Source organism: Petromyzon marinus, chromosome 39, assembly GCF_048934315.1.
Source record: "Petromyzon marinus isolate PM22_M1 ecotype Great Lakes invasive population chromosome 39, UKy_Petmar_22M1.pri1.0, whole genome shotgun sequence".
NCBI classification, from domain to species: Eukaryota; Metazoa; Chordata; class Hyperoartia; order Petromyzontiformes; family Petromyzontidae; genus Petromyzon; species Petromyzon marinus.
The window spans coordinates 17,754,983-17,781,128 of NC_133705.1; the positions used below are offsets into that span (position 1 = coordinate 17,754,983).

The following is a 26,146-nucleotide window of genomic DNA, read 5'->3' on the forward strand; positions in this document are numbered from 1 at the left end:
TTTTCATATGACAGCCCTGGGCATCTTTCTGAGGATATTATAATGTAATGCCCTGGCTATTGGTAGCCTCGCCGCCACAGCGCGTGCAGGTTCGCTTGTGGTGATACAACAGAGGTGCAACTCCGCAGTCGTTAGAAGGTTAAGTGATTGTAGCAGTACACCTAAGCCGGGGAGAGAGCATGGGAGAGTGAAACAGAGAAAGTGGCGCTGCTGGTGAACGTGAGGTGCAGCTTCTCGGTTTCCTGGGGTGAAATTTCATTACCGCGCATCCTGCTGTCGCCGTGTTTGGAGCTGTGCACGGAAATAGCTGGCACTGTGCTGGCCAGCGGGGCCTTAAATATACTGCTAAAACGACCGCCGTGTAAATATCGGTCAGCCTCAGCATTTCTCAACAGAAATATTCGACCGCATTCGTGGATGGCGGTGCTGGCATCCGTCTTGATAGTGCTGTTCGGCAGCGATCACTTCCCAGTCTCTGCTTTCATTACAATATTTTAAAAATATTTCCATAATTGTTTCCCCCAAAGGTGAGAGTATCTAAATTAAATTATGCATCTTATTCCTGTTGAGTGAAATTATTCATTTAATCATTTTAAAATTAGCAGTCCTTGAGGCAGTTTGAGGTGGCCTTGACATGGTCATAGCATCATCCCACACCTGGGGCCAGCCTCATCTATACCCCCTGGCCACAGGACCTCCTGTAGTCTACGAGGGCCCTCGGTGATCCACGAGTGTTGATGTAGAGATGGGCAGTTCATTTATGAGCACTTATTTCTGACTCGCTAGAGCAGCAAAAGTAAGCGATACCAGCAGTTGAACCCAAGATTAATCATGAGTCTCGGGTTCTGTCAGAGTATCTTCGCACCTAATATTATCTTTTCACTCTGTCGTGTGATATTTCATATATTTGAACTTTTCACAAATTTGGGACATAATTAAGCGTAATCGTTCTGTTGGGGTGGGTTATTTATCTCTGCATTCTCAAGCAGTCCTACTGTCCCTTCTATGCGTAGATCAAGACAACCTCGATTAAGCTTTATAGAATATCAGAACACGTGTTAGCAAGTACCTATTAACGATTGAATTGGGCACAGAGCCAAGCGCTATCCAGACTCATTGCTAAGGTTCATTATAACGCCGCACTCATTTTGGGCAGAGTCATCCTCGGGGAGGCTCAGATGCCTTTTGTATACTATCACCTTTGGCAATGTGTGTCCAGGTTCATTGCAGCGTAGTACAACTTACTTGGCGGCTCAGCAGTAGAGCACGCGGCTCGCAATAAGAAGGATGGGAGTTATATCCTGGGTGGTGACTGACTCATCCCATTATCCCTCTAGGGTTGATCAAATACATACCACTTTGTGGGGAAGTCAATAGTGATTGTCCTATGGATCGATTCGTCCTTGTCATACAAATACTGAATTCCCACTCCTAGCTCAGGGTTCTAAACAGGAGATGGGCACTGCCTCATTGCTCATCAGCAAATGACGACCACCACTACCAAGCGCTCTTAAATCTGCTCTGTTGATCACGCGTCTCAGAGCGACCGTTTCTCCAGGCAGCGTAGAGAAGGCTGGAATCATCACCTCAACGCGGCTCCGTGCGTCCGCAGTGGGAACTGCCCCTTCCCCGTGCTCTCCCAATGCCTTTAAAAGCAATTACCCGCGGATTCTGTAGCCACGGCAACTTAAGCACGGCTAAACCAACCTCGGCAAAATGTTTTGACACATTTTCAGAGAATTAAGGGCATGGCTGATGAAGCTTGGAGCGCGGTGGAAATGAAATGAAGACCGTGTTACATAATGTGTCCCGTTGGACATCTGGGCACCTGCTCCGTAGCACGGTGCTGTGACTGGAGAGAGTGTCGCGCCCTCATTGGCCGGGCTGTGACGTTGCCGTGACGTCACCTCTTGGCCGACTTGCAATGCGACTTGGATCTGAGTGTCAATGTGCACCCCTTATTGCCGATGCACCACTGGATGAGGTCCTCCCCACGCTGTGTGTGCCCTGGAGGCTATTTGATGATACTTCACCACAATGGCCAGTGCGGTTTGGTGAATTCTGGGAGTGTAGAGGTGGGAGTATAGAAGTACAGTTCAACAATTTATTTTGCTGCAATGCCGTCTGCAGCCCACAACGTAGCACTGCAGCCCACAAAACTGTCATGCATGGCAGTCGCCAGCCAAACGCTATCCAGACTCAACCTTCTTAACTTCCAAGACCGGACGAGATAGGGTACATTCTGGATGATTTGGTTAAAGTCTTTCGTCTGTACGGCAGTGTTTAATTTACAACACAGCTTGGGGTTCGTGTGACAGCATCGACGACTGCAGGAGTCCAACGCGGTGCATCTTCTACATCGCACGGTGGCGCGTGTTCCGGCTGTGAGCGTTCACCCGAGCAGCGTGTGCCCGAGCGTCTAGCCAGTGCCGCGGGCCAAGGCATGTGCCCGCGTACTCGAGTGCGCACAGAAAGATTTGCCGGAGGAACAGGGCATTCCGTCTCCTTCCCCTCTGATCCTGACGCTCTGCGGATTAAGATCCACGCGGGGGTCACGCCAGGAACACTAATAACGTTAGCAGCAGCAGGATTAGCGCTTGTGCCAACGTCAATGCTTTGCTTGCAGAAAGAAAGGGACTTAGGTAAATTTTATTTGTTTGACTAGAGACCAGGATCAGTCTCATTTGCACGAGTGGCTTGGGTCATCAACATGACAAAATCAAAAGAAATAAACGACAGCAATAAAGAAAATAGAAATCAGTGCAAAAATAACTGCGTCACATGAGAAATTGGCGCATTATTTATGCATTTTCACCAGAAGCACCCTACTCAGTGACGTCCCGAAGAAACAGGGGCAGAATTTGTGACAGAAAAGATGACAATAATGGTCATGTTCAAATAGGGAGTGAGTCTGTTGAGAGGGGGTCTCTGTTGAGAGGGTATCTATTGAGAGTGTGTCTCTGTTTAGTGTACGCCTTGAGTTTACTTGTCATTGAGTTGTTTTGTGAAATGGATTAGCTTTCATAATTATAAAAAAACAACTAACTGCATTCATTCAGAGCCAAAATTAATGTCTTTTTTTCCAGCGCTTAATCAAACAAGATCTCCCAGGCACAGTCTCAAAATGGTCAGACAAGTAATACAATAGTGTTGAAAGCAGCCCTGTGTGTGTGTTAAACGCCGGCACACACGAGCGCGTGACCAGCCGAGAGAGACGAAGACTGCCGATTGGCCGAGACGCAACAGGCGCCCGTGCCTGTGGGGCCATTTTATTTGTTCTGCCTCTCCCACTGAATTCTAAAGTAATTAAAATTAAGTGACATTCATATTTTGTAATTTTTGTTTTCATTCATAAATTACCTTTAAAAATATATTTGTTTAATCGAGGGGTCATAGCACTGAGCTGGCACTGCTGAGTTTTTGGGCTCGAATCCAGGTTTGAGCCACCAGGGATCAAACTGGGTTCTCAAGAGTCGGAGGTTGATGGTCTCAGCCTGGTCACAATTCACTGTGCAACGATTCTCATTATAATGTATTAACTTCGACTTTTTACTGAATTTTGCAAACATTCCAGCTCTGAGAATTTTAACTGTCAATGAAAGTCAACATGTCAGTTTTTTTGTGCTTGTGCACCACTACCAACACAGCCTTACCGAATACATTATTTATCTTTAAGTTTGACTGACATACAATGAAAAATTCTGTAGCAGGGCATGCGGGAAAATGTGGATAAGAGATCTTTCTAAGGGATCTCAGAAGGGTGATGCAGTGCTTTGTGAGAGTTCTCAGTGGACACCTCGCCATATGGCAAGAGCACAACTGGAATAAAATAGGAAAACAGACACAACGCTAACAGTTGTGTGAGTAGGGCTCACATTACACCATCGCGTGCTGCAAGGCACCACGCGCCACGTGGGCAGGCACACGTATCGGGCACGGCTACTCTCCCGTTAAAGTGTTAGTGATGCACAGTGTAGACTGCTATTCACACACACTGTAGACTATTGCATCGATTGTTCCTTGGCTATTTTTCTACGGTTCTGACAGCTGCGGCCCAGCGCCGATAATCTGACATGGTGCCATTGCCTGTGTGAGTGTGCTTTTGTGTGTGTAGTAGTGGCTTGCTGTGTGGCTTTGCTGCCTCTAACCCCGCATGCGTGTGTGCTGTTGCCCCGGTGCGGCCATGTCGGCGCTGGTGCCCGTTGCCGGGGTGTGGGCCACAGAACGAGTCACGGCACATTGAGATGCTGGCGGCCGCCTGCGCCGTGGGCGTTGGCTGCAGCTTTGCCGCCCCTGTCGGAGGCAAGTCCTGGGTGGCTCGGCCGCCATCTTCCTGAGTGTTCATCGGGGGTCAGGGGTCACGGCTTAAGATACTAACCCACTCGCTTTCCACTGAGCCGTGCTACACTGGAAGCAGTGCGATGTCGGTTCATTAGAGCAATGTTAAAACACGGAGCTGGGGATGTCTCAATTTACATCTTTGGTGGCCTCGCCTAGATTTAACCAATTCAAGCTTAGTTTGGTTTATGGTCTCAGCCTGGTCACCTTTGACTGCACACACAAAACAATATATATTCAAGTGGATTTTGCTATCCCAATCTGAAGCAAGGCGAACAAGCTCTTCACATGGCAACAAGCAGCATCGACTTATGCTTGTGGGGGGAGGGGTGAATGGAGAGACCCTAATTGAAATGGTCTCTGTTACTCAACATAACATGAGGCTCTGTCGCCTGTAGAAGTCATTAGAATGGAATGCGATTTTTTACAAAATCCAACGACCCTCAATTTTAAAAAGATTAACTTCCATTTCGATTTAAAGCTTTTGTGACTGCAAGGATTCATCTTCTTTGGTTCTTTCGGTAAAGTCACGTAGAATGAAGGGACGAGACTGTCTGGAGGACAGCGCTGTCCTCCAGACAGTCTCGTCCCTTCACCTGATGAAGGCCGCTTGTGTTGTGGCCGAAACGTCGTGAGAATTTTATTGTGTTATTTTATTTTATCAATTTATTATTTTATTCTCATTCTACGTGACTTTACCGAAAGAACCAAAGAAGATTAACTTCCATTGCTGATGGAATCCAAAAACACGACATGAAAAAATGTCACTCTGCAGCAACCCCACGGCTCCGTCTCAAGCGAGTGTACCTCCAACCTTTGCGTCAGGAGCGTCGCCTCCTCCTTCTACTCTGCGCTGTTTGTCCTCTGTGTCCTCTATCGCCTTAACCTCGACGTGTGTTTCCAGAGGTCTCCCGTTCACCCTGTCGCTAACCCCTCCTTGCCGGCGGCGCGGCGGCCCACTGGGCCCCGCGTGGCCTCACGCTCCTCCACTGTCCCTGCGCTGTGCTCTCTGTCCTCCCCACGGCTGCCGGGGTAGAGGCCCACGTGCCTGCCCGATGCCCTCACTGTGAGCTGTGCCGTCGGAGTGGGCTGTTGCTTCGGCACGCCCCTCGGAGGCAAGTTTACTCGCACGGCGCACACTCTCACCGCTGTACGGGGACGAGGGGAGGAATGGGGGGGACGTTGGTGGGTGAGATCGAGGGAGGGAAGGCGTAGTACGTACGACGAGTGTGCGGGGCAGATCATTAACCCATGCGCCCTGTGGCCTCGTCTTCACACATGTCAGATTAATTTCTATCCAGGGCATCATTTCAACCTGAACAGAGTCTGGAATGCTGACCCGGGAAAGAGTTTGGCGATGCGTCCATCTCACCTTGTTTTATATTTTACATGTGCAAACCTGTTTATATGGATATGCGTACCTTGTTACTACTGTGGTCGTGCCTTACGCCGATAATCCTTGCTCCAAGCCCAGTCTAGTAGCGTTCCGAAAAATACCGCGTGAGAAATGGAGCCCTGCTTTTGCCCATGTTCTACACCTGCATGCTTTCCTCGTATTTAGTTTAGTCAGCATCAAAGCACAGAGTTAAGCATTGTTTACATTCACAGTGGCTGTTTACTCTGTTCACCAAGATCTCGCACCTCCAATTCACACGGTTGGCGACGTACAATGCGAAAGAAGTTCAACATACATACATCTCCACTTCTTTTGATGGTGTATTATGTAAGATTCTGTTAATACCAGTAATTTAACACGTAGGTTTTCTCGACCAATATTATCCATCATAAGTTTTTGGGTTAGATCGTGTAAATTTAAATGTCGTTAAACCCGCCACCACCCAATACAGCCAATTAGTAAGGTTTGTTACGTCAACAAAACATGCCAATTAGTTACTACTTCAGCACACCAGTGTTTTGGAGAGTAAACCCACAACATTTGGTATTCGAGTACAACGTTCGCTGGTGATTGCAAGCAGCTTCATTATGCAATTAGCCAGAATTCTGAAGATGTTTTCCTGTTTTGGTCTTAAATAGAGTAAAGGTGATGTCATCACTGTGAGTCTATGGATCATGTTAATTTGAGAATATGCAGTATTTTTTATTGGATTGGTTATTCACAGTTAATAAACATATAGTGGAATGCTTTTATGTTTAGTTTGTTGTCCTACCCCGCACCTCCGATTAGCACGCTCAGGCCACGCACGGCACGAAGGAAGCTCAACTTACCTCCATACATATTATTTTGATCTGAGAATATTGTGATCAACCTTACTAATTGGTTGTGTCAGGTGGTGGTGGGTTAACTACACATTTATATTTACGTGATATAACCTGAAAACCATTTATTATGGATAATACCAGTCATGTAAATTATTGATCCAGATCTGGCTCTCAGAGTTTCAAGAATCTCTTTTTTGGGCCCAGCAATTGCGACGTTTGGCCAATAATCTTTGAAGGAGTTGCTTTGCGTTTGGGATGGAAATTGAGTACTCGGAAAATACTGACTGTGCGTACGAGGGGTTAATGCTCGAGTTCCTGTCTATTAAGCTAAGCAATCACTCCGCACATAATCATTGTTATTGCCTTTAAACCTCTTGCTCCAATGCATTGTTCAGCAGAGAAAGCCACCTCATCATTTATTTTCAGCAGCAGCAGCAGCAGCCATGGTCAATCGACTGCTCCCGCACACGAGCTCATTCCATCACTCCATCTCTGCGGTGGATATCTTCTCGGATGCATTTCATTTGTCGGGCATTACCAGGGCCACCATTCAGCTGTAATCGTCTCACGAGAGTCTCTCGGTCACTGATACCCGCGAGGAGTGGGCTCCGTTCCACTGCCAGAAAACCTCAAGGAGACATGATTAGGGGCTCTCAGTGGGCAGAGGACAGGCTAGGGTGAACACACAACACCAACACACAGTTGTATAACAACCTGGATGCAGGGCAGCCTATGTCACACAGGCAAGTGTGGCCAAGTGTGTGAAGATGTATGCAGGGGTGAATGTGTGAGTATATATGTGTGGGTGTTTGTAAAGGTGTGGCTGTATGTAGTGGTGTCGGTTTATGTAGAAGTGTGGCGTAGCGGTCAGCGCGCTAGAAAAAGGCAGCCAGGCGTGGTGTGAGCCACCCACCACCTCGTATACCGTGCTGGCCTTCAAAGGTGTTCGCTAACAGCACTTGCCCCAACATTGTGTTAATGCTACATGGGGGTCTTTGTATGTTTTTTTGTATGTAGAGTTGGGAGCGGAAGTGTAGCAGTTAGTGCGCTGCAAATCTGGTGACCAAAGTTCGATTCACGCTCATGGCCAACACCAGTGACGATTATCTGAGCCAGTCCTGGGCTTTTTCTAGGTCGATTCAGCCTCAAATTAGTACCTGGTGCGGTGTGTAAAAACATCGCCACTAGGGAGACAAAGGTGGTCGGGCGTGGTAGCCACCCACCCCCTCGTGTACTTTGCCAGCCTTCATAGATGCTCGCAAACAGCACTTGCCTCAAAAGTCTATTAAAGCTATACAGGGGATCTTTGTCATTGTATATAAAGGTGGTGGGTGTATGTAGAGGTGTGATTGTGCGTGTGGCTGGATGAGTGCACCTGACGCCTCGTCTCCCCGGCAGGTGTGCTCTTCAGCATCGAAGTGACATCCACCTACTTTGCCGTGAGGAACTACTGGCGCGGCTTCTTCGCCGCCACCATCAGCGCATTCATCTTCCGCGTGCTGGCCGTGTGGAACAACGACGCCGGTCAGTGGCGCTGTTGCGATGCGCGCGGACGAGCACGAGAACACAAGCCATGCGCAACTACCGGCACAAGTGTCCCCCCACCGAGGGGGGCGCGCGGCTACCCCCGTTGATCGCGGTGTTGTCCACAGAGACCATCACTGCGCTCTTCAAGACCAACTTCAGGATCGACTTTCCATTCGACCTGCAGGAGCTGCCGGCCTTCGTGGTGATCGGGTGCGCGCCTCACCCTGTCTGCTCGCACTCAGCGACACAAACACTCGCACGCCGCCGCTAATGGTCACCATGCAGCACCTTGCCTAAAGGCTCCCGTTGCCCTGCATGAGTGCGGTCCACGTAAACTTTGGGTCAAGGGTGAGCCTGTGGTGGTGAGAAGAGTGAGGATGTGCTCTGGGATAAGGGCGGTTTGGTGATAGGGTTATAATGAGAGCGTTGCTGATGGGTGGTTTGTTGTGTTGGTGACAGTATTGTGGTGTAAGCATTGTGTTGGTGAGTGTAGTGTTGGCAAGAGTATTGTAGTAAGTATGTTCTGACAGTAAGTGAGCATGTTGTGGTCAGAATGTTGCATTGAGAGTGTTGTGTTGGTGAGTGATCTGTTGTGAGTGTATGTTGTGGTAAGTGTGTTGTGGTTGAGTGTTGAGCTGGAGAGAGTGTTGTGGTGAGCCTGGTGCTGAAGCTGCGGCTGTGTTCTGCGCTAGGATCTCGTGTGGTCTGGTCGGCGCACTCTTCGTTTACTTCAACCGTAGGATCGTCCTCTTCTTCCGAAGGAACAAGGCCATCAACAAGTTCTTCATGAAAAAGTGAGGCCTTCATTTCCCGCACTGATACCCGGTCCTCCCAGTCATTCCCGGGGAAACACTGTTGTCTCAATTGTCTTTGAAATATGTGGCCTATACATTCGTACACATTACAGTACGATAGAATGTACGCTTCCAGGTTGTGTGGCCAGTGTGAAAGAGTAGCTCTTTAATACAATCTAGAGGGGCTCTCTAGTGCTTCCTCGAGTGGAGGTCCCTCTGCCAACAATGGCGTGAGCCAGCAATTGCAGGGCTGTACCTTTACCTATACTAGAGAGCATCTCTGCTCATGGGGCTATGCACGGGCATGGTGATTGTGTTTATCTGCGGCAGTTGATCCAGATTATACGATTTTGGTTAGCGTGCTGACAGCCATGCCAGCACTGTCACATGCATGCACGTATCCATTCAGTCATGCAATAGTTTAAAGTTTCATTTATTAGGTATAGCCCTGTGAGCCATGCGGCTCTTAAGTCGGGTGCAACCGCAACAGACAAAATTTGAACACAGAACATCTTGAAGCGACGACGCGTAACAGAAACATCCTGGAATAAACTAGCAAATATTCCACACACCAAAAAATTATTAAAACGCTGTGTGCAAAAATCAATGTGGTGCAAGCCAACAACAACAACCATAAGACAATTTAGATTAAACATATGTTTTCGAATCACCAAAATAAAGCTATAAAAACAATGTAACAACAGTAATCATAGGAACTGTGATTTTAAATTGAACAATAAACGATATACATAACACGTACAACAAAAAACTGCAGCCATAGCTGGCAGCACGACACTCCCAGTGTATGATGTGTGAGTGAGTCAGCAGCAGCGTGAGTGAGTGTATGATGTGCGAGTCAGCGTATGATGTGTGAGTCAGCGTATGATGAGTGAGTCAGTGTATGATGTGTGAGCGAGTCAGTGGCAGTGTGAGTGAGTGTATGATGTGTGAGTCAGCGCACGATGTGTTAGCGCATCATGAGTGAGTCAGTGTATGATGTGTGAGCGAGTCAGCGGCAGTGTGAGTGAGTGTATGATGTGCGAGTGAGCCAGTACACGATGAGTGAACCTGTGTATGATGAGTGAATGGGTCAGTGGTTGTGCGAGTGTATGATGTGTGAGCGAGTCAGTGCATGATGTGTGAGTGAGTCAGTGCATGGTGTGAGTGAGAAAGTCAGTGTCGGCTCCCTCTGCTCGTGCCGTCGGCCCCCCCCGGCTCCGTCGACCCCCCCTGGCTCCATCGGCCCCCCCCCCAGCTCCGTCGCCCCCCCCCCCCGGCTCCGTCGCCCCCCCCCCCGGCTCCGTCGCCCCCCCCCCCCGGCTCCGTCGGCCCCCTCGGCTCCATCGGCCCCCCCCCCAGCTCCGTCGCCCCCCCCTTGCTCCGTCGCCCCCCCCCCGGCTCCGTCGCCCCCCCCCCCGGCTCCGTCGCCCCCCCCCCCAGCTCCGTCGGCCCCCTCGGCTCCATCGGCTCCCTCACAAACGGCCCCCGCCAGCCGCTGCTGGGAGCGCGGCCCGGGAGCGCCCCAGGAGCGCGCGCGCCTCAGGCGGCCATCTTGTGTGTGTGTGCGTACCTGCCACTGTGTGTGCATACCTGCCACTGTGTGTGTGTGTGCGTACCTGCCATTCACCACTAAGTCGTGGTGAAATTACCACAGCGTCACGAACTCGGTGATGCAAAGTCAGTGCACCGCGCCACTGCCCTGCGATTCTGTCTACGTACACATACACACATGCACACGGATGCACGAGAACGTACGCGCGTATGAGAATGCGTGAGTAAAGGCGGTTCCGTCGCGTGTGTGTCTCAGGCGCCTGCTCTTCCCGGCCACCGTCACGTTCATCATCGCCACACTCACCTTCCCACCTGGGTTCGGACAGTTCATGGCAGGAGAAGTAAGATACTCGGTTCCTCTCCATCCAATCAGCATCGAGGACTGAGCTGAGCAAGCGCTGGGCCAATGCTGGCAAACGCCTTCAACTACCTCCCATCTTGAATCAGTCTCGCCGTTATGGAGGATCATGGTCTTTTGTTTGGAATCTTTTGTAGCTATGTCTCTCCGTCTGATTCTCGGCCTTCCTGCATTCCTTGTTCCCTCTCCTCGCACGTGTTGTGCCAAACATTGGTTTGGTTCTGCGTGTGTGTGTGTCAGCTGGGGCTCTGTGTGTAAACTACGTGCATCTGTGTGAACAAAGTTCATAATTACGTGGTGCTTGGGCCCAACCCCTATGGAGTAGAGTGTTTTTCAGGCACGTGTGAGTCTCATATCTGTGAGTGAATGTACCTCTTTGTGTGTCTCTCTGTCTATCTCTTTGTGGGTCTCTTTGTGTGTATCTTTGTCTTTGTATCTGTGGGTGTCACTGTCTTTGTGTCTCTATCTGTGTGTGAGTGTATATGTGTGTCTCGTATTTTGGGTATTTTGTGCCATCAAACACCACACCACCACGACTCCCAATTGGTGATGGGGCAGTTGTGGAGAGAGTGGAGAGTTTTCCAAAGCTGGGCAGTGTGCTCATGACCGGCTTTGATTTGACAGCAGAGGTCTCACTCCGAATCAGCCGAGCGGCATTATCTTCTCGGCAATGGTCATGCCCTCCCTTCTCTATGCTTGCAAAACGTGGACCCCCCTAATGGAATATCTTTGCCGGTTAGAAACATTTTGACTGGCCTGTCTGTGAGATCCATCTTGAGTTTAACCAGGCTGGATTGTGTGAGGAGCTCACGAATCCTTGAAAGATCTGGACAAAGTCCTATCAGTGAGCTCCTCTGGCAGGCAAGACTACGTTGGCTGCGTCATATAGTCCAAATGCCCAGCCACCGCATGCCTAAACAGCTTTTGTTCAGCCGGACAGAGGGGGCTAAATTGGTGTGGTACGGACTGGAGAAGAGATGGAGTGATGTGGCACAGGAGGATGTGGAGCTGAGTGGACTTGCCGATGACTGGTATCAGCGGTGTCAAGATCGGCCTCTGTGGAGGAGGCTCTTGAAGGACGCTACTGGGCAGTTGGACGCAGCCGCCCTCCAGCAACAACTGGGGGCAGAGGAGCGATGCTCACAACAACGAGCAAAGTGGCTAAAGCACAGCAAGTTGGCACAGTAGGGGGCACAGGTGGTGCATCAGCCAGTCATCTCAGTCAGGCAACCCATGGCACCTGGGTCTATACTGTGACCTGCCAGCAGGAATTCCACACTTCACGTGGCCTTAACGTGCACATAGCCTGGCACAAGCGCCATAGTGGCATCATCGCCACTTGGTGGCGAACGGCGGTTATTGTTTTTGTGTATCTCGTGGCTGCTGTGACCACAATCCCTTCCCATCCTCACTGCACACGTCTCTAGCATAGGACGCTGTTACTTTGGGCTGTGGGGGGTGATGGGAGACGATGGGAGGCAATGGAAGGTGATGGGGGCATTCGGGGGTGATGGGGGGGCGATGTGGGCGGCTGTAGGGGTGCGGTGCGAGTGACGCCCATGCCGTGTACTGTGCCTTGACAGCTGACGCAGAGGGAGATCATCAACACGCTGTTCGATAACCGCACATGGGTGAAGGAGGGCGTCGCGCACGAGTTCGACCTTCTGGACAATGCCAGCCACTGGAAGCACCCGAACGCCAATGTCTTCATCATTCTTTTTGTCTTCATCATCATGAAGGTGCCACTGCGATGAGGTTTCACGACCCAGGCGCTGTCCCGGGCTCCTCCAGGACCCCACGTTTATGCACACTGAGGAGGCCAGGAGATGGCAGAGCAGCATGGATTCTTGAATCTATCTGTATGAAGCTTTGAGTGTTACCCTCATGGGCGTGGTGCATTTTATCTGGGTTTCCCGGGCTTTCTCTGTCATGAAGCCAAACTCTAATTCATGGAATTGGTAAACAAAAAAATATAACAGGACCCTCCTTAAGGGTTAGATTGCTCATAGTCCTGCAACATGACAGGGTGTTGGCACATCGTGCGATGTTATTGTGTGTTACGCTATGCATTTGTGCTGCACTATTCTCCCCTGCGTGGTGTGTGCTATTGTCCTGTGCTGTGCTCTGATGTGCTCTGAGCTGTCTTTTTCTGGGCTGGCATATGTTGTGGTCTGCTATTGTCTATTGCGCTGTGTTGTATTGTGCTATAGTTTGATGTGCTGGTCTCTGTTGTGCTGTGCTGCTGTTGTTGGGGCTGATAGCAGCCACCCTTCTCTGTGCCTCAGTTTTGGATGAGTGCCCTGGCAACCACGATGCCTGTGCCGTGTGGATCATTCATGCCCGTGTTCGTCATCGGTAGGTGATTCCGCGGCCTACACGAATGTCTTCTCCTCATTGCTCGCCACCGTGCCTTTTATAGCTTCCGCACATCTCTTTGTGTATATCTGCGCATCCCCAATGTGTTCCCGTGCATCTTAAAGCAATCCCGAGTGTCTTGATGTGTTCCCGTGTGCCTACATGCCTCCTATATCTGCGTGTGTCTCTGAGCCTCCTTCGTGCATCATGGTGTGTCTCCGTGCTTTTCTGTGCCTCTCCATGCCTCTCCATGGCTCTCTGTGCAGCCTTCACTCACTTCCGTTCCCCCGTGCAGGAGCTGCCTTCGGCCGCCTCGTTGGGGAAACCATGGCTTCCTGGTTCCCGGACGGAATCCACTCCGAGGACAAGGTCTACCACATTGTACCAGGCGGCTATGCCGTCGTAGGTGTGTACATGCACGTGCCTGCTAGGTTCACACACAAAAACAAGGATCCCCCATGCAGCATCCATAGACTTTGGGGGCAAGTGTCGTTGGCGAGCACCTGTGAGGTCGGCACGACGCACAAGGGCGTGGTTTGGCTGTAATTCCGACCACCTTTGTCTCTCTGGTGCTGATGTATATACACTGCACCAGGTAGTCATGTAAAGCTGATTCAACCGGGGGGAGGCCCAGGACTGGTTCAGATAATCGTTTTTGGCTGTGAGCGGGAAACAAATTCAGGTGGTCTCTCGTCGAACGTGTCTACGTGTGTCGATAGACAAGTGTACCTGCATGCAAGACCGTGCCTGTGTGTGCAGGAGCGGCGGCGCTCACGGGTGCGGTGACACACACCGTGTCCACGTCAGTGATCGTGTTCGAGCTCACGGGGCAGATCTCGCACATCCTGCCCGTGCTCATCGCTGTCATCCTCGCCAATGCCGTGGCGCAGGCGCTGCAGCCCTCACTCTACGACAGCGTCATCCTTATCAAGAAGCTGCCGTACCTGCCCGATTTGGGCTGGGGGAACACAGAGTGAGCGCATCAGCACACCCGGCCGCCTGACCAGTGTGATGATTTATGTAGCACGTGTATAACATCACCGGTGTGGTGATGAGCATAACATAACAAAACATTAACCACTAAGTTCTGGCGATGTCATCATGGCGATTGTGCCAGGCTAGGTGTACTTTGAGGCCACGTGGAGTGTGGGAGGCTCATTATTAGGAGATCACGAGACAAACACCTCTTTTGGGTCGATTGAATGAGATTACTGGCAGATACACCACCTGCGGTCCTTGCTGTGCCACCTTGGTGTGATTTAGCCACCCAGCGTTCCGCTCATTGTTGTGAGCATTGTTCTGCCTTCTCTTGTTGCCAGACAGCTATTGCCTCCACCTAACCAGTAGTGTCCCTTCACAAGCCGCCTCCACAGGGGAGTAACTACACCAGTCATGTAGTGACATAATACATGTCGTACTTTATCAGTGTAACAACTGCCCTCCGTGTGTAACTGCTGAGATGCTGGAGGGTGGATCGCGAGGGAACTCTGGAGCCATGATCATCCCCGATCGTCCCCGACTTGGATGATGCGTAGTCCCCGTGCTGCACCCGTGTAGCCATTGTTACGCGAAAGTAACTGAAAGTTTTGACTACTCCGCGCAGGACGTACAACATCTTTGTGGAGGACATCATGGTGCGCGACGTGTGCTTCATCTCGTACGTGTGCAAGTACCGCGACCTCAAGGAGCTGCTATGCAGCTCCAGCCTCAAGTCCTTCCCACTTGTTGACTCGTCTGGTGAGCCAGGCCTCAGGGCCGGGCCCCACAAAGGCCACCGCCAACGTCACCGACTCGTTAAAACAGAAAGTCGCCTTACATACTTCAAAGAGTCACGAGATGCCACCAGATAGACCTTCTGAAACATTTTACCACTTGATATTTTACTAGGTGTTAAACACAGTAAACAGATGCAGGATTCATATTCAAGATTCTTAACACGCACCTGCGATCACTCTTGAATGCATCCTCTCAACGGCTTTTGGCGAAACATCGAATAAAAACGGTTACTGCATCGCATGCTATCTGATTTTGCGGCCATCTACAACGCTCTTCCTTCCAATATTAGGAAGCTACTGAAGAAATGCACTTTTAAATCTACATTGAAAACTAATTTCTTTAGAAATGCTTTTTGCGTTTAGTTTGTTGTCATTCCCCCGGATCTCTATTTAGCACGGTTGACTACGTATGGTAAAAAAGAAGTTCAACATACAATCATACATAGGCAGAATGTCCTCATCCCAGAAAGTCGCTAGATTTGTCGTGAGTCGCTTTAACAAAATTTGTTGCTACGGAATACAAAAAGGTCACGAGATTAAGCGATATAAACGCTAAGTTGGCAACTCTGTCCTCCAGTGTCCTGGCAGTGTGGGGTGAGTTCATTTTGCGACCCCGTATGTCCCCCGCGTGTCCTCCACATGTCCCCCACCTGCAGACTCGATGATCCTGCTGGGCTCGGTGGAGCGCAGCGAGCTGCAGGTGCTGCTGGACCGGCAGGCCGGCCGTGAGCGCAGGCTGCAGCACCTGGAGCATCGCTCCCTCACACCCACCACTACTGCCGCCGCCTCCGCCAGCGCTGCCCCCAACAAAGCACTCAACGGTGCTGTGCTGAGCACCAACGATGATGGCAAGACCCTGCAGGTGGGGCCCAGCATTGGGGGGTCTTATTCTTTCGTATCATGGCAGCGTTGATCAGCAAGGTTTATACGAGTCTGTAATGAAGTGTCTGTAGTTATTTAGTGTATCCAGAGACCATGCAGTGCCATGTGTCTCCATGGGTATATTTCATCTCCTGCTTAAATAAAGGATATACAGTAGCAACCATATGTTCAGTGGACAGCTTCAGAAGTAGTCTGGTAAACAAGTTCAAGTGTATTTGTTTAACCAGATGAGAACTCAAGATACTAGGATAGCCTCATTAGCAAGAGTGAACTGGAGTGACCTGAACATTTAAACTGCTGCTGGAGAATGACCAAATCGGAAGTGGTGTACTATGTGGTAAATAAATGTAGATACAGACTCACAAGTTGATTAATTGACTTACATAAAAAAAATCAATTGACTTACATAGACACCCAATTACTTATTTAGAGACCCACTGACTTAAATAGATAGTTCTTATTTTGTGTGGTGGTGGGTTTGATGATCAAACTTTTCTACGTTCATGTCGAGGTTAGTGAGAGCCAGTGAACGGCTTTAGGGGTAGTCTGGATAATGTTATACGCACTGCAGGTGAATGATTGAAGCAGGCAAGTCGCACACAATGTTGCTGTCATGCACAAACGACTCATGTTGTGGGACACTTTGCTGCCCACCTCCCCGCCTCCCATGAGCAGAGCACGAATGGGAAACCGCTCAAATCGGCGATGAAGCAGACGCCCAACACTCTGTCAGCACAGGCCTTGGAGAGGAGGGCAGGTACAGAGTGGCGGAACACCGCACAACACAACATGCCCAACCCTCGGCCGACGTTGCGATTTTATCGCGCAAAACTTTGTTAGGCTCTGCAAGCGCATCCTGTGCTAAACACTGCAACTTCGTTGCTTTTAGTTCAGGATGCAGTCACAAGTCACTTAGCCATGAAATTCAGGAATGTGTCTGTGTAACAAATCAGAGGCTGGGAGGCCCGAGGCCTGCCCTCCCCTCTCGCCTAGGTGGCCTGGCCCAGAAAGCCTGGCAGGAGATGTATGCAAGGAAATGTACCTCATTGGTTGATGAAAAAACAAAATTACTTTCCAGACATTTTAGATACAGATTATTGCAGTGTCACACATACAAATTCAACCATGATGAGCCAGCATGCGACCATGTCACCATGGTTTTGATAGGAATGCTGTGGCATGTTGTGACGTGGCATGAACTGGTGTTTTGTGGTATGCTGTGTTGAGTGGTTTGGTGTGGCATGGTGTTTTGTGGTATTGTGGATGTGGTGTGTCGTATTTTGTTGTGACGTGGTGTGCCATGGTGTGATGCTATAGGGCAGGAGAGCCCACGAGTGGCTCTAAACACCATCTTCTGCTCGAGTCCCAGTGAGGATGAGACCGAGGCAGAGGTAGGAGACACCAGTTCCCTCAATACAGGCAACTGACTGCAAACGCAATACAGTCTACAGACACCTCACCACAGATTCATCACTCTAGATATACGATGCTGAGCTCCACATACTTCCCACCTACTGCCTTACTCCAGACACTTCACTGCAAACTCTTCACTCCATCATTGTGAATTGCTATCCCTATTATGTTACATTTACATCAATAGGTTGAAGAATGTCTCGCTGATAATTGAGATATTTAACTCTACACTCCACACAGAATCCTCTGATCACAGAGCCACACACAGAGGAGGCCCTCTCCGTGAACCAATTTCTCTGTCACAGCGAAGTGCTAACAGTAGAATCGACAATTTAAAAAAGTACACTTCATCTTTGCCGCATTCCAAGGCACTATGGCGCACTCCAAACAACACCATCATCATTATTTATCATTTATCTTGCGCCCACCCATGCAGTAAAGCGACACGTGATACACATGTACTGCACACATAGCAGTGGCCCGATGTCGCCGCTGCTGTGGAGTAGCTAGCTCACCAACGCCGTGGGCTGGTAAGTGACAATGCAGCCTCATGACAAGGCCCGCACGCCTTGTCGCGTGGGAAGCGGGCATCTGTGGTGCGGGGCGCATGGTGGCGTGTGTTAAAAGAGTGCTGTACGCTGCCGTGTCTCTCCTCTCCAAAGAGCTCCACCAAATGTGAGACCCTCGAAAGCCGAAAGCAAAAACGGGTCAAAATATATGTCGTGGTAAGTGGCCTCTGCCCAGAGTGGCGGACGGAGCTTGCTTGTGGAGTGATTCTAGTTTGTTATTGTAACACTAAGACTAAGGCTGCCAATGTTTCTATGCATTGTGATTCTCGCTAATGCATACGCCAACGTAGATCCGCACTGCCTTCATCCTGTCGCCGTGTCCCCTCTCCTCGTGCGGTGGGGTGTCCACTGTTCGGCCTGCATAGGGTAGCACTGACCGAAATATAAATGCAAACAGAACATGAAATGGAGGTAAAGCACAGGCGGTGGGGTTAGGGGAAGCATTAGAGTCAGGGGTAGAGCTGGTGCTAGTGGCTGGTTGACTGGTTGGTTGGGTAATGTCAAGGGTAGTAGTAATATTAGTAGTATTGGTGGCTGGTTGGCTTCACAGTTTGAGTAAGTGGGAGGGATATGGTGAGTGCAAGGACCAAACAATACGAGTTGGCTAGTTGGTTAAGGGTAGCGCTCGCGTTTTGTTGGCCAGTTGGCTTGGCTCCATACCGCCCATGCCTCATCCCCATTGCAATGCTCAGAATTTTCAGTGCATGGCCACGTTTCGTTTGTGGAGTTCACAGGAACGGCAGCCACGCCTTGGCCACTCACACATTAGCTCATTAGCACTCAGGCGTGGGCATGATGAGGTGCAGCATGGATATAGAGCACACTACAATGTACAGGTCCCACAATGAACATGTGTGAAATAAATATATCAAAAGGGTAATATGTTAGAAATACCACATTTAACATAAGGCAGTGAGAGCATGAATATCGGTGAAGTTGTGGTGCTGAAGCAGTTTTTGTCACGATAACCAGAGTATTCTTGTGAGCTAGTCGTGGTTGATAGTAATCATCAGCTGTTACTCACGATCCGCAGACAGAGAGGACGGTGAGATTGTACATAAACACTTCCGCAGAGTCAAGACAGTGCACACTGATGTGAAGACAGGTGTATGTGGGTTACACACTTTTATGTTTAACTTCTTTCGCACCGTACCTAGCTAACCATGCTAACATACACAGGGACAGATGCCTTCAATGTTCACTTAAAGAGAGAGAGAAACAGGGCAAGGAGAGGCCACTCCAGATTTAAGAGCCGTAGCGGAAAAACAGCAACCTTCCTGAGCTGTGACAGTAGTTGCAAGAGGAAGTGAGGGGGGTGGGAGAATTGGAGGAAATTGGATCAGAGGTAAAAGCTTTTAGAGGTTGGAGGAAGGACTTTGCATAAGTGGGAGATGACTGCCACTCAGAATCATTTGTGATCATTTTGATCCCTGGTAATCATAATTGATCACTGGCAGTGGAAGCAGTGAGAGTGTTGAGCGATGAGGAGCATGTCAGTCGAGTAGCTATCGAGTGTGCAGGCAGTACAATTGGGTGAATAAGGGTGGATATTGGACAGAGGGCCTCATTCCAGTGATTGCACTCGGGCCCATTCAAAGCACGCTGCGTCACTGGGAGTGTGCGGGTCCTGGGAGGCTGAACGTGGACACCTCACCAAAACTTGCGTTGGCCTCCGTACCTCCCACGGCACTCGGCACTAACCTAGCCGGAAACGGCCCCTCTGCTATCACTAACCACTCCGCGTCCTGCCGCCACCACCAGCAGCAGCATGGTAGCACAACACGAGGCTGCACTTGCTTCGAGAAAGTGTTTCCCTGCTGCGTAACAGCTGCAAGTGTGGAGATAGAGAATGGATTGGTGGTGCAGAATGTGTGCCCACTTAAGAGCATATGTCCCATCATCACTGGAACACACTCCTCAAGTCCAGTTTATACTATTTTATTTACAGAGAATCTAAATGCGAACGCGTCTCAATTGACAGAAATTTCAGCTGTGACCACAATGGAAAAATAACTGCAAGTGAATCCTGGATTTCAAAAGAGGTTTGTGATGTGAAATGCAGCTTGTAAACTGAAAACCACAGCAAGCAGAAGTGAAACACTTTTCCAGATTCAGTGGCTGCCTGGTGTTCTGAGTTATGCCCATTGGCTGATGCCTGCAGTTCTCTCCCACAGACACAACCGTGAGCCAGGCATTAAAATAAAATGGGGAAGATCCTGTTAGCCCTTTCTCTTCTCTTCCGGTCTCTGATGTCTAAATGCTGCTGACGGAGGCATCTGTATGATCCCCCAAACGGCAGTAGGGCCACACTTCATGTTAGGGAATGAGCAAGGTGTGATATCGTAGCTGTTTCACTCAATATTTTTTACTTTTGTGCAATACGCAAGTACCCAGAATGCACCGTTCACACGAGTGAGGGGGGGTGTCCTTGTTGGTGTGCTAAATATCTCTCAGAGCTGGGCTCGGTGACATTCAGTAAAAGATGTTTTTTGGCATTGTGCAGTCATTGTAACCATAAGAGCACCTGCACTTGAGGCCCTGGCTGAAACTCATGTGGAATCCCAGGATTTGCAAACAGGGTTTCGTTATTTCTGACTAAGCTTACTGACATGGGTATTAGCGTCAGCCCACGAAGCCAACTGGCCTCCTCTTAAACATTTGACATTTGTTTTGATACAATATGATAAGAAACTTGCCTCTTGAGAATTCTCACATCAACAGAAGGAGAGGGGGCATTTACAATGTGGTTTTGGAGACTGCTGTTTTTGCTGCTCCGTAGCTTAGTGCCTTGCCGTGTGGCTTGGTGTAGCGTGGTGTGGCGTGATAGAATGTGTCTGGTGCACAAGTATAGTGCGGTGTAGCGCAGCCAGGGCACGGTGTTGTTCTGGCCTGGAGTTGCGTAATTTAACAGTGCAACGAAGACATTATTTACCTGTGCTATTGTTGCTGATTGTTTTTTTTATTATATCACTGTGTGTTGTCTTATTCTGTCTTGTTTGTTCCATCAGCCTAAAGTCACATATTTTTCAATCATAAATAGTAGATTTTTGTCAGCTGTGATCAGATGCATGCACTGCGAGTGATAAATATTACATGCTTACAAATCACTCTTACCATGCAAACTGGCCCTGTTGCAGGCTCTTCAATAATGATGGTTAATGGTGATAGTGGTGATATGTGTAGTGGGGGCGTTAGCAGTGGTTGTAGGACAGGCTGAGCGAGAAAAAGTTTCAAAGGACCTTCACGGTGCAGTATTTCTCACTGAATAGAGAGGTTGCTCACCCACCACCCTCACACATTAACAATAGCTTAGTCTTAACGCTGGCCCCCATCATGCACGCCATTCAGCATACTGCTGGGTACCGCTGGTTAACATATTTTGCCACCTGTGCCACTGCTGGGCATCGTTGCGTCCCCACTGCCACTCCTGCAGTAAAAATAACAGAGCTCTGCTTCACCACTGCTTCTACCTGCAAACAAGCCTTCGCTCCTGTCATCTCTACCATGCTCTGACATCCCCTCTGTATGTATATCAGCAGCCCTATTCTGCCACTCAGATGGCAAGTTCGTGGTTCAAGTCTGTGTCCATATACCAAGTGGGCCTCGTGTGTAGTTCTCAGTAACCTACCTGAGATCATCATTCTCCGCACATCTCTTGAGCCAACCATCCCTGTCACTTCTCAAACTATAACTCAGGCATACATTTTTATTTAAAGCTTTCGTGACTGCAGGGATTCATAAAAAAATATTTTTTTATTATTTTATTGTTTCCCTTCTACGTGACTTTACCGAAAGAACCAAGAATATGAATATAACTCAGGCAGTTGGCCACATGAGTTGGACAGGCGAGGCAGGGTGAATGCAGCAATAGAGCAGGCTGAACAAGAGTGAACTGGGCGCCCTTCATACAGCGTTGATCGTGGTGACATGTGTAAGTGGTCTTGTGAGCGTGGTTTTCTCTTTAGTCCATATGCAACAGTAATTTAAAACCAGTTGTGGTCACTATGTCATATTGTTGTGTACTGCACAGCTTCTCTTCATACGCCTCAGTCCCAGAGGCATCTTCCACTTTCAAGTTTGTGTTTTTGTCCTAGAGGTCAGGCTTTGGCTTTGTTCAACAAGGCCCAGGTCTAGACCTTGGCCTAAATGAAGGCATTGCAATTTAAGATATATTATTCATCCAGTATCCTTTACTTAAACAAATGAGATGTTTTTGAGATACTACTTGCTGTATATAATGTGCAGTACATTTGAAATCACAATTGATGAAAATTATTTTCCTATGAAATTATTCTGTGAAACAATTGTCAAAGCCTTGGCCTTTTCTATTCATTTTGTGATCTTACCCTGGAATCGGTTTCTATGCCCTCATGGGTCCTGGCTTGTCCATAACACAGAGTTACACACGTGTACCAAATGTACACGGTCCAGTGATGGTGCTGCAATGACTGCGTAATGCCCGTGATGGAGGTTGTGATGTTGGTGTAATGTCTGTCATGTTGGTATAATGCTTTGCGATGTTAAATGTAATATGCTTATGATGCAATGATAGTGTAATGTATGAGGGTATGATGTAATTTGATGTTGAGTGATATTGGTGTGATGTGAATATGGTATTGCTGCCATGTCGTGTGATGGTAGTATAACGTATGATGTGGATATGATGTCGTGTGATGTGAAGGGGGTGTGATATCATGCGATGTCAGGTGGACTCGGGATTAGGAATGACTGCGGCACATCTCTTCACAGGAGGAGCCAGAAGTGGATTCCATGACTGAGATGGAGGTGAGAGCTCATTACAGGAACAAGAGATAATGACTCTGGCTGAGCCCAGGAGAACGCATGCTGGGTTTACAGCTCAATCTATTACATTAAGTGATACTTATTCAATGACGTTTTCTTTGGACATTAGAATATTGATCATACTTGCAAACATAAAAAATATGTACATTTTGTTTTCTAAATGCATTTAGGAAGTGGCAAGTGATTTTTTTTATTTCAAAATAAGCTATACTTGACATCCAATCACACTTATAAGGAACACAAACGGCAAAAACAGCACGTGGATCCCAACACACAGCCCCAGCAGCAGCTGCTTATGAAAAAAAAACAATTCTGGAGAATGGTAAAAGTTACCGAGTAAATTTTTATTTGGAGTGAGCCACATTGTTCCTCTTACTTCTCGATGGAAACCCGATTCGTCACCGCCAAGCTTGTCTCGGCAGGTGGAGGAGTGGGAGGAGCAGCAGTTGGACGAGATGGTGGAGTTTGACTTCTGCAGGATCGACCCGTCCCCATTCCAGCTCGTGGAGCGCACGTCGCTGCACAAGGTGGGCCCTCGTCAGGTTTGCGCTTAATCTGAGTTCATTCACTGTGAACGCGAGGCTCTATTAGTGCCGTCACATGGCCTTTAATTAACCTGGTGGGGCCCGATTTGCATACATTGTCTATTTCACAAGGGAGACCTGGCCACCATGTTGTAATTGTTTTTTAAATCTTTTTTTGTCTCGTCCAATTTGATCTCAATTGTGCGATCGGCGTCGTGGCATAAAATGAAGAATCCATTTGTATCTCGCATATCAGTACTGTACACTCCTTGCGTCCCACAGTGTTAGTCATTTGTGAATGATATCACCATGGACTTGCTCTCACAAGCAACTCACACCGATGCGCCCTGCAAACAGGAGTAATTAAATTGAGATTTTTCTAATTCTTCATGTCACAAGACAAAGTATCTACTTGGACCTCTTGCAGAGCAGGGGCACTCTTTTACAAAATGGCCCACCGAAGCAGATATCACAGAACTACTTCTGAGATCCCTTTAAGTGACCTCTTATCTGCACTAAGGAGCTGCACTTTGCTGCCCGCCCTGCTACAGAGTAATATACCCATCATTTGCCCAAAAGATTATTCAGGTTCCCCTCTTTTACTCTCTTGTTCTGTCATGCAGTGAGTTCTATCAGCCCAGTCACTGTACTTGAGAGTGAGCAAGCGGACAGTCGAGCTGGTGGGCATGTAAGTGGTGAAGTAAGAGTCACGTGTCTTGCAGACCCACACACTCTTCTCTCTGCTGGGTCTCAGCCGAGCGTACGTGACCAGCATTGGCAAGCTCGTGGGCGTCGTTGCCCTTCCGGAGGTATGACATGCCAACTGGCACATTCACACACACACATATACACAAATACCTGGTGCGGTGTGTAAACGTCGGCACTGAGACAAAAGCGGCGGACGAATGTTCTGGCCTTCATAGATGCTCACTACCACAGCTTTTTCGAAGAACTTATAGGGGCAACATGGGATCTTTTTACATTCGTTTGCATGTATGTACCGCGTGTGTGTGTGTAGCTGCAGAAGGCAATTGAGGGCTCGGTAGTGACGGGCAAGGGCCTGCGCCTGCACCCGCCACTCGCCATGTTCCGTCGGGCCAGTACCAGCATGACCGGCGATCCCGAGGCCACCGACAATCACCGGCTGTGGGAGCGGCGGCCGAGCTGCGCCGTGCACATCGACTCACCGCTCACCGAAACCGATGAGCAGTCTGTGTGAGGGCTGGGCCTGGGATGCAGGGAGAGCGCCGCTGTGGTGCAGAGAGAGTGGGGTCAAGCACCGGCACACTCCACATGGAGCCTTCAGTGGGGCCGCGGGCCATCGTAGATATGAAGTCGTGTGCAGCCCCACCACGGCAGGATGTCTGGAGCCATCGCCGCACACTTGGAAGGCACTTTAAATTCTGCAGACTACCCCCTCGATTCTGGGGCAATGGCTGGAGATTGACGCTCGCAAGATTTTTTTTTTTATAACAAGAGAAAAGCGGTGCTCGTAACTCAATTCGTCCTCTGCGTGGGAGAATCACCTACCATCTTGGAGGCCCGGCTGGGCATGGTCGGGTGTTTTCAGAATCCGACGTGGCCCAGGAAGACGCCACCGCCTTCGTCGCTCGGCTTCTGACCTCGTGTGCAATGGCCGACTCAGTGGCACCCAGCCCCGAACACTCCGCACTCCATAGGTGGGCGATACGGCGCCCGTGCGCCCACTCGATTCCTTCCAACCGATACTTAAAACATTAAAAAGAGTAACATCAGCAGTAATATCAGTAACCCGCACATGTAAATGAAACTTGCGTTTTGTACAACCCTTTCCCCTCTACGGCCAGCGTCGTTGCCTGTCATGGGCCTTTTCCGTGGTGCCCTGGTCCCCACGAAGCCTGTAGCTTCCTCCTCCTCCCCTCCGTATCTATGTTTCTGCGACGTTGTACGTCGTGTTTGTCGCATTCAGGGTCTGTCTCATGTTGGGATCAGACTGAGAGATGCGAAAGCAACACCCCAACACCGCGTCATGCAGGCAGCGGCTGCCAGCGCCGGCTATGAATGTTAACCACTGACAAGGACTACTCGAATAACTCAGGGTCAAATTAGTTTCTCAGAGGCGTCAATGCTGGATACTGCACTGTTTAACCATATCTTATGTTACGTCGTATTGTACTACATGGAATATTGCATTGTATGATAATATCAAGCACTTTTTAATTGTAAGCGTATCATTTTGTAATCATGGAACCTCTGACTACAAATGTTGTTGGGATCAGTTTTCACGTCATGTCTGGCTCTTGAGTGGATTCTATTTTTTTACATCACTGATGACGTGCGATCACACTGAGAGAGGAGAGGCCACAAGGTGAAGAGGCATCAATATTCACATGACTTACAGGAGGCAGAGACTCGCGCCATATCCTTGTGGAATATCCCGGAAGACCCCACACAGATCTCCTTCAATAGGGGTCTCTTCACTTGCCGTCCATATTCATGCCACGTCGAGAATATTCAGTGTGTTTCGTCATTCAGTGTTCTTTGTTTGGTCGCGATTAGGGTTAGTTACAATAGTGTAGCTATTTTTTTACATTTAGTCGTAGGTAAAACCAAAGAGTGTGCCAAGAGCATGGAGAGATGCATGCTTCAAATTACACTCCGAGACAGGAGCACGTGGATTAGAGGACATACACAGGTAACTAACATCACAACTATTAAGGGGTACGTGGATTTGGGCAGGATACGTTGCTAAAAGGAACGATGGTCAAGAAAAATGATAACGGAGTAGCATATTTGTGCCAGAAAGGTGCCATGTGTGTTAAGCAAAAATAAAATGCACACGACTTGTCAAGGAATGGTACGTTCGTGCAGGAGCTAGATGGATTGTTGCATCGTGGGACCAGAAGGGATGGTGTTGGCTTTGAGGGGCCTTAATCCAGCAGTGGCTTTGTTATACCCGATGATGAGGACAATGCCCTCGGTGTAGTGCACATGCAAGTGGGTACGATGTAGGTATGTGTGAGCATATAGCGTTTGTCAGGGGCGAGTCGGTGAGAGT

The 26,146-nt window shown here is 49.1% G+C and overlaps 1 protein-coding gene across 6 annotated transcripts in view; it reads left to right on the forward strand.

Moving 5' to 3' along the window:
* LOC116950414 (chloride channel protein 2-like) overlaps positions 1–25,939 on the forward strand; it is a 97,676-nt gene extending 71,737 nt beyond the window's left edge. For 5 of the 6 annotated variants that reach the window (XM_076072981.1, XM_076072979.1, XM_076072982.1 and 2 more), the window contains 18 exons: positions 4,224–4,302; positions 7,957–8,082; positions 8,211–8,295; positions 8,778–8,879; positions 10,687–10,771; positions 12,372–12,527; positions 13,074–13,143; positions 13,439–13,549; positions 13,903–14,116; positions 14,747–14,880; positions 15,575–15,780; positions 16,476–16,557; positions 17,118–17,191; positions 17,876–17,938; positions 22,532–22,567; positions 23,008–23,112; positions 23,832–23,918; positions 24,128–25,939. In XM_076072981.1, the coding sequence (XP_075929096.1) occupies positions 4,224–4,302; positions 7,957–8,082; positions 8,211–8,295; positions 8,778–8,879; positions 10,687–10,771; positions 12,372–12,527; positions 13,074–13,143; positions 13,439–13,549; positions 13,903–14,116; positions 14,747–14,880; positions 15,575–15,780; positions 16,476–16,557; positions 17,118–17,191; positions 17,876–17,938; positions 22,532–22,567; positions 23,008–23,112; positions 23,832–23,918; positions 24,128–24,328 (2,016 nt within the window). In that variant the 3' untranslated portion in view covers positions 24,329–25,939. The remainder of the gene's footprint in view (positions 1–4,223; positions 4,303–7,956; positions 8,083–8,210; positions 8,296–8,777; positions 8,880–10,686; positions 10,772–12,371; positions 12,528–13,073; positions 13,144–13,438; positions 13,550–13,902; positions 14,117–14,746; positions 14,881–15,574; positions 15,781–16,475; positions 16,558–17,117; positions 17,192–17,875; positions 17,939–22,531; positions 22,568–23,007; positions 23,113–23,831; positions 23,919–24,127) is intronic. The other variant, XM_032968129.2, reaches the window with a different exon arrangement.
* Positions 25,940–26,146: the final 207 nt, after the last annotated feature.